Source organism: Geospiza fortis, unplaced genomic scaffold (genome assembly GCF_000277835.1).
Source record: "Geospiza fortis unplaced genomic scaffold, GeoFor_1.0 scaffold1573, whole genome shotgun sequence".
Lineage (NCBI taxonomy): Eukaryota > Metazoa > Chordata > Aves > Passeriformes > Thraupidae > Geospiza > Geospiza fortis.
Window position 1 is genome coordinate 11194 of NW_005054863.1, and position 8150 is coordinate 19343.

The 8150-nt window shown below is 45.6% G+C and overlaps 2 protein-coding genes across 2 annotated transcripts in view; one reads left to right on the forward strand and one right to left on the reverse strand.

Moving 5' to 3' along the window:
• MRPS18B (mitochondrial ribosomal protein S18B) overlaps positions 1–3452 on the reverse strand; it is an 8561-nt gene extending 5109 nt beyond the window's left edge. The window contains exon 1 of the mRNA XM_014311471.2: positions 3424–3452. Coding sequence (XP_014166946.1) covers positions 3424–3452 — 29 coding nt within the window. The remainder of the gene's footprint in view (positions 1–3423) is intronic.
• A 163-nt stretch (positions 3453–3615) lies between these two features.
• Positions 3616–8150, forward strand: part of PPP1R10 (protein phosphatase 1 regulatory subunit 10) — a 7972-nt gene continuing 3437 nt past the window's right edge. Inside the window, exons 1-8 of the mRNA XM_031065552.1 lie at positions 3616–3628; positions 3713–3894; positions 4415–4466; positions 5095–5172; positions 5293–5463; positions 5873–5972; positions 6446–6555; positions 7128–7324. Of these exons, the coding sequence (XP_030921412.1) occupies positions 3616–3628; positions 3713–3894; positions 4415–4466; positions 5095–5172; positions 5293–5463; positions 5873–5972; positions 6446–6555; positions 7128–7324 (903 nt within the window). The remainder of the gene's footprint in view (positions 3629–3712; positions 3895–4414; positions 4467–5094; positions 5173–5292; positions 5464–5872; positions 5973–6445; positions 6556–7127; positions 7325–8150) is intronic.

The window sequence follows — 8150 nt, forward strand, 5'->3', positions numbered from 1 at the left end:
GCTGGTTTAACTTTTTCTTGTGTCTTTGCAGAGGGGTGGCTTTGCTGACTCCCCCCTAATTAATCTCCCCTTTAGTTAATTAACACTGGGGAGGGGGGAATTCTTAACGACCCCCAGCTCTGGGTGCTGCCCCCACCTCAAAAACTGAGATTTTTTCACCTCAAAAATGAAGATTTTTGAGTGGTTTTAACCCCAAAAAACCTCCCCAGCTCCTTCCCCCTGCCCTCATTAAGGAAACTGGGTCATAATTAAGCTCTAATTAGTGGTGATTAATGATGTCAGAGCCTGAAACCCCCCCAGGAAGGGGGGGGAGGGGCCCCGGATTGGGGTCAATGAGCGTCGGGTCATTAAGGGGGGGGTTTGGCCTTAATTAATGAGGTGTTAATTAATGGTTGGTTCATTAGTCAGAGGGTTTAATTATGGCCTGAGCTTTGGGGGAGGGGTGTGACACCCCCAAATGTGGCCCCTCCTTAAGTGGCAGCTCGTTAATTAACCCCTGGTTAATGAACCTTGGGGGAAGGTTGTGGTTGGAAAGCCCCCCCTGGACCCTCGTTCTGCTCGTTAATTAACAAAAAATTAATGAAATTATGAGGGGGAAAACTGGTGGCAATGACAGATTTTTGTCTCTTTTTGTTTTGTTAATGAGTTTAATTAACTTTTAAATTAAAAATTTGGGGGGGGGAGAAACTCGGGGTTTGTGTCCCCCCCAGGGTGTGACCCTAAATCCTGATCCCCAGTGTTAATATTTTAATTAATTTCTTTATTAATTAATCAGCTAATTGGAATGACATCAGAGGGGGAGGGGGGGCTGTGACTCCCCCTGGGTCCCTTGGGGGGGTCCCTGGGACATTTTTGGGGTCATTTTCCAGCTTTTTGGGATCATTTTCCAGCATTTTGATGTGAATTTCTGAGGTTTTGGAGTTGATTTCGCACTCTTGGGTTGAACTTCTCACTTTTACTGTGGTTTTCCATCATTTTAACGTCCATTTCCAGCTTTTTGGGCTGATTTTCCTGCTTTTTGGGGCCTATTTCCAGCTTTTTAAAGGATGATTTCCTGCTTTGTAAAGCTCTTTTCCATCTTGGGGGCAATTTCCAGACCTTTGAGGTTGATTTCCCATTTTTTAGTGTTGTTTTCCAGCTTTTTGGGGTGATTTCCCAGATTTTAGGGTTGATTTCCTCGTATTGGTGTTGTTTTCCAGCTTTTTGAGGTTGTTTTGCTCCTTTTTGGGGCAGAATTCTGTGATTTTGGGGTGATTTTCCAGCTTTTTTGAGGCCTATTTCCAGCTTTTTGGGGTTAATTCCCACATTTTAGGGTTGTTTCCAATGTTTTAGTTTGTTTTTCCAGCATTTGGAGTTAATTTCCCTCATTTGGTGATCCATTTCCTGCCTTGCAGTTTTGACTTCCTTTTTTGCAGGTTGATTTCATGAAGTTCCTGTGGTCGTTTTTCCACTTCTTTGGGTTTATTTCCATTTTTTAGGCTTGCTTTCCATCCTTTAGCGTAAATTTCTAATTTTTAGGATCAATTTCCCCGTATTTGGTGTTATTCCCCACCTTTTTTAGGTCGATTTCCTCTATTTTAGAGCTGATTTCACTCTTTTTCCTCCCAGTTTTCTCTCATCTCTCATTTCACCCCCAGATTTTTTGCACACTGTTATTTTCTCATCTGCCCCCCACTCCTAACCCCATTTATTCCCATGTTCTTCCAGTTTTCTTCCCTTTTTCCTCCCCTTTTTTCCTCCTTTTTCCTCATTTTTCCTCCTTTTCCCTCCTTCTCCCCCTTCTCCCCTTTTCCCCATTTTTCTCCCCAATTTTCTCCCCCTTTTTCTCCTTATTTTGCTCCCCCCTTTTTTCCCCTTTTTCTCCATTTTCCCCCCCTTTTTTCCCTTTTTTTCCCCAAATTTTTCCCCTTTTCTTCCCCATTTTCCCCCCATCTTTTCCCCGTTTTTCCCCAGTTTTTTTCCCATTTTTCCCCAGTTTTTTTCCCATTTTTCCCCATTTTTTTTCCCATTTTTCCCCAGTTTTTTCCCATTTTTCCCCAGTTTTTTCCCATTTTTCCCCAGTTTTTTTCCCATTTTTCCCCAGTTTTTTTCCCATTTTTCCCCATTTTTTTCCCCATTTTCCCCCTATCTTTTCCCCATTTTTCCCAATTTTTTTCCCCATTTTCCCCCTATCTTTTCCCCATTTTTCCCCATTTTTTTCCCCATTTTCCCCCTATCTTTTCCCCATTTTTCCCCATTTTTTTCCCCATTTTCCCCCTATCTTTTCCCCATTTTTCCCCATTTTTTTCCCCATTTTCCCCCTATCTTTTCCCCATTTTTCCCCATTTTTTTCCCCATTTTCCCCCTATCTTTTCCCCATTTTTCCCCATTTTTTTCCCCATTTTCCCCCTATCTTTTCCCCATTTTTCCCCATTTTTTTCCCCATTTTCCCCCTATCTTTTCCCCATTTTTCCCCATTTTTTTCCCCATTTTCCCCCTATCTTTTCCCCATTTTTCCCCATTTTTTTCCCCATTTTCCCCCTATCTTTTCCCCATTTGTGTTGGTTTGAGGTTTTACTGGCTGGATCCTTCCAGAATTCCAACTTTTTCCCCTCAGGTTTCATCCTCAGGCCAAGTAAGCGTTGTGGAAAAATGCGATTTTTGAGGGGATTTTGGGGAAATTTGAGGTTTTCCTGGCCAGATCCTACCAGAATTCCCACTTTTTCCCCTCAGATTGCATCCTGCCTTAGTAACCACGTAGAAAAGTGAATTTTAGGCGGATTTAGACAGATTTTGATGGGATTTTTTTTCAATTTTGGGCAGATTTTGATGGATTCAAATTTTTCCCAGCCTGATCTGGACAGAATTCCAACTTCATTCCCTCAGATTCATCCTGACCTAGTAACCCCATTGAAAAGTGAATTTTAGGTGGATTTAAGTGGATTTTGAGGGGATTTTTTTTTTTTTTTTTGAGTGGGTTCAGGGGAAATTTTACAAATTAAAGGTTTTCCCAACTGAATCTGGACAAAATTCCCACTTTTTCCCCTCACATTCACCGTGACCTAGTAATCACGTGGAAAAATAGATTTTTTTTGGATTTTGGGTGTATTTTGGCAGATTTTGATGTTTGGTTTTTTTTTTTTTTTTTTGAGTGGGTTCAGGGGAAATTTTACAAATTAAAGGTTTTCCCAACTGAATCTGGACAAAATTCCCACTTTTTTCCCCTCAGATTCATCCTGGCTTAGTAACCAACTAGAAAAGTTGATTTTAGGCAGTTTTACGTGGATTTTGATGGGTTTTTTTTGCATTTTGGGTGTATTTTGGCAGATTTTGACAGGATGTTTTTTAATTTCAGGTGGATTTGGGGAGATTTGGACAGAATGAAGTTTTTCCTGTCTTGATGTGGACAAAATTCCCACTTTTTTCCCTCAGATTCATCCATACCTAGTAATCAGGTGGAAAAATGGATTCATTTTGGATTTTAGGTGGATTTAGACAGATTTTGACGTGATTTTTTTTAAATTTCAAATGGATTTAGGGAGATTTGGACAGAATGAAGTTTTTCCTGTCTTGATGTGGACAAAATTCCCACTTTTTTCCCTCAGATTCATCCTGGCTTAGTAACCACATGGAAAAATGGCTTTATTTTGTATTTTGGGTGGATTTTGGCAGATTTTGACGGGGTTTTTTTTTGAACTTCGGGCGGATTTGGGCAGATTTTGACAGAATTAAGGTTTTTTCCTGTGGGCCTGGATAAAATTCCCGTTTTTTCCCCTCAGGTTCATCCGGATCGGGGGCTACAAGCTGCTCAACACGTGGCTGACGGGCTCCAAGGCCGCCAACAACGTGCCCTTCCTGCAGCAGCTGCTGCTCACCCTGCAGCACCTCCCGCTCACCGTCGACCACCTCAAGCAGGTCTGGCCCTTGGGGACACCTGGGGACACTCGGGTGGCACTTGGGGACATCACAGGTGGCACTTGGGGACACTCAGAGTGGCTTTTGTCCCGCTCCGAAGTGATTTTTGTCCCATTTAAAGTGATTTTTGTCTCATTTAAAGTGATTTTAGTCTCATTTAAAGTGATTTTTGTCCCATTTAAAGTGATTTTTGTCCCATTTAAAGTGATTTTTGTCCCATTTAAAGCGATTTTTGTCTCATTTAAAGCCCTTTCACAGCTCTGGGGACACTCAGGTGGCACTTGGGGACACTCAGAGTGGGTTTTGTCCCATTTAAAGTGATTTTTGTCTCATTTAAAGTGATTTTTGTCCCGTTTAAAGTGATTTTTGTCCCATTTAAAGCCCTTCCAGGGCTCTGGGGGCACTCAGGTGGCATTTGGGACCCCAAGTGGCTTTTGTCACCCTCGGGTCCCCCCAGGGGTGGCTTTGGTGTCCCCAGTGTCCCTTTTGTCCCCTCCCTGACCCTTGGTTTCCTCTGCAGAACAACACGGCCAAGCTGGTGAAGCAGCTCAGCAAGTCCAGCGACGATGAGGGTGAGCAGGGACCCCCCAAAATCCCCCTCAGAACCCCTAAAAATCATCCTGGGACCCCAAAATTCCCCCTGGGAACCCCCAGAATCCTCCTGGGACACCCAAAATTCCCCCTGAGAACTCCAAAATTCCCTCCCAGACACCCCAAAAAACCCATGAGCGCTCCCAAAACCTCCCTGAGAACCCCAAAATGCTCCTGGGACCCCCAAAATCCACCTCAGACCGCCCAAAAAACCCTGAGACGCCCAAAATTCCCCTGGAACACCCCAAAAAAACCCTAAGAGCCCCAAAACCTCTCTCAGAGCCCCCCAAAAACTCCTGAGAACCACAAAATCCACCTCAGACCCCCCAAAAAAACCCTGAAAACCCTAAAATCCGCCTCAGCCCCCCCAAAATCCCCCTGAGAGCCCTGAAACCTCCCTCAGACCCCCTGGGATCCCCTAAAAACCCCTCAGGACCCCAAAAAAACCAGCCCAGATCCCTCTGAAACCCCCAAAACCGCCCTGAAATTCCCCAAAACTGCCCTTGGACCCCTCCAAAACTCCTCTAGGTCCTACTCCCCACCCCCTGCTTGATTAATGGCTGATTAATGACTGATTAATTAATGATTTTTTGTTAATTAATCCCTCAGAGCTCCGCCGCCTGGCCTCCATCCTGGTCAGCGACTGGATGGGGGTGATCCGCTCCCAGAGCAGCTCCCAACCCACAGGTGAGCTCCCAAAAAACCCCAAAATTCCCCCCAAAAACCCCAAAATTCCTCCCAAAAACCCCAAAATTCCCCCCCCCAAAAAAAATCCCCAAATCCCCTCACCCCTTTTCCCACCCCCAGAACGGGATAAAAAGAAGAGGAAAGAGGAAAACAAAAGCAAAACTCCCGTCCCGGAGAAGCCCCAGGAGACCAAAAACGAGGCCAAAAATGAGGAAATTCCCGAAAAGAAACGGGAAAAACCCAAATCCCTGCGGACCACGGCCCCCAGCCACGCCAAGTTCCGCTCCACAGGTGAGATTTGGGGCATTCTGGGGGGATTTGGGGTGGGTTTGGGGTGGTTTTTGGGAATTTAGGAGTGGTTTTTGAGGGAAATTTGGCTTGGTTTTGTGAATTTAGGGCCAGTTTGGAGAATTTGTGCTAAAACTTGGGGCTATGTTGGGAGAATTAGGGCTGGTTTTGGGAATTTTGGGGTGGTTTTGGGGCATTTGTGCTAAAACTGAGGCATTTGGGCTGAGTTTTGGGCTCCTTAAATGAAATTTGTGCTTATTTGAGATGAGTTTGGGGTTGATTTTGGAAAATTCAGAGCTCAACCTTCATTATCGAGGTTTTACCAATTTGGGGCCATTTTAGGGGTGGTTTTTGAGCCATTTGGGGATTTTTGGGGCTGGTTTGAGGATTTTTAACCCTTTTTTCCCCTCAGGGCTGGAGCTGGAGACGCCGTCGCTGGCGCCGGTGAAGAAACTGAACTCGGCCTCGTCCGACAAATACAGCCTGAAACCCGTCCCTGTCAAGAGGCAGAGGTGGGCTTTGGGGCAATTTCAGGCAATTTTGGGCACTTCTGGGATTTCAGAGCAGTTTTGGGGTCTCAGGGCTGCTTTTGGAGCTGATTTGGGGGAATGTTTTGGGGGGTTTTGGGGCAATTCTGGAGACGTTTCAGGATTATTTTGGGGTGGTTTTGAGGGTTTTTTGGGGTGATTTTGGGGGCTTTCTGGGCCATTTTAGGGGGGCTGTTTTGGGGATGGTTTCAGGACCATTTTGGGGGGCAATTTTTTGGCCACTTCTGGGATGGCTTTGGGGTCATTTTAGGGGTGGTTTCAGAGCTTTTTAGGGATAATTTTGGGTCTATTTTGGGGACAGTTTTGGGGCTACTTTGAGGCCATTTTGGGAGGCCGGTTCTGGGGTTTTCGGGGATAATTTCAGGGCTGTTTTAGGTGAAATCTCGGAGGTTTTGGGGTGGTTTTTGGGGCGTCCTGACCCTTTTTTCCTCCCCCAGTGCCCCAACAGCCCCTGGGGAGGCTCCTCTGGCAGAGAAGAAATACAAACCCCTGAACACGGCCCCGAACGCAGCCAAGGAGATCAAAGTGAAGATCATCCCCCCGCAGCGTGAGTTTGGGGCCATTTGGGGATTTTGGGGCATTTTGGAACACCCTGATGACGTTTTGGGGTTGTTTTGGTGCCATTTTGGGGCTGATTTTGGTTTCATTTTGGGTTCATTTTGGTGCCGTTTAGGGTTTGGTTTTGGGGCCATTTTGGTGACAATTTGGGTGATATTTGGGACCTTTCCAGGGGAGACTTTTGGTGCCATTTTGGGGGCACCCGGGTTCCATTTGGGAGTCATTTTTGGGGACATTTTGGGTGGTTTTGGGTGGTACCTGGATCGGTCATTTTTGAACCGATTTGGGTCCCATTTGGGGAAAAATTTGGGTCCAGTTTTTAGGAGTGATTTCAGAGCTGTTTTATGGTGGATTTGGGATCCTTTTTAGGGCAGACTTGGGCACCATTTTAGGGGCAGTTTGGGCACCATTTTGAGACAGGTTTGGGACCCATTTTGGGGTGAATTTGGGATTTTTTGGGATCCTTTTTAGGGCATATTTGGGCACCATTTTGAGGCAGGTTTGGGACCCATTTTGGGGTGAATTTGGGGGTTTTTGGTGACCTCTCTGTGCTCTCCCCAGCCATGGAAGGTCTCGGGTTCCTGGACGCCCTGAACTCAGCACCCGTCCCCGGCATCAAAATCAAAAAGAAGAAGAAAGTTCTGTCCCCAACAGCAGCCAAGGTGAGGGACATTTTGGGGACATTTTGGGACATTTTGGAAAAATTTGGGAGCCATTTTAGGGATACCTCAAGTCCCTTTTTTGGGAGCACTTTGGAAGTTATTTTAGACACACTTTGAGGGACTAATTTGTGAATATTTTGAATAATTTTTTTGGAAACACTTTTGGGGTCATTTGCAGATCATTTTTGGGGCAACTTTATTTCACTTCTAAATAATTTTTTGGGGACAGTTTGTGGACTTTTTGGTGGCCATTTTGTGGAAACTTTTGAGTCCCTTTTTGGGGATATTGAGTCTATTTTTGGTGAACACTTTGGTGGCCATTTTGTGGCCTCTTTGGCTGCCATTTTGTCCCTTTCTCTGGGACAATTTGGCTGCCATTTTGAGAGTACCACAGACGCCATTTTGTGAACACCTCATGACCCATTTTGGGCACACTCTGGGAGCCATTTTGTGAACCCTTCATGACCCATTTTGGGCACCCTTGGGAGCCATTTTGGGCACACTTTGGGAGCGATTTTGTGAACACCTCATGTCCCACTTTGGGCACACTGGGAGCCATTTTGGGAGCCATTTTGTGAACACCTCATGACCCATTTTGGGCACGCTTTGGGAGCCATTTTGTGAACCCTTCATGACCCATTTTGGGCACACTCTGGGAGCCATTTTGGGCACACTCTAGGAGCCATTTTGTGAACACCTCATGTCCCACTTTGGGCACACTGGGAGCCATTTTGGGAGCCATTTTGTGAACACCTCATGACCCATTTTGGGCACGCTTTGGGAGCCATTTTGTGAACCCTTCATGACCCATTTTGGGCACCCTTGGGAGCCATTTTGGGCACACTTTGGGAGCCATTTTGTGAACACCTCATGTCCCACTTTGGGCACACTGGGAGCCATTTTGGGAGCCATTTTGTGCACC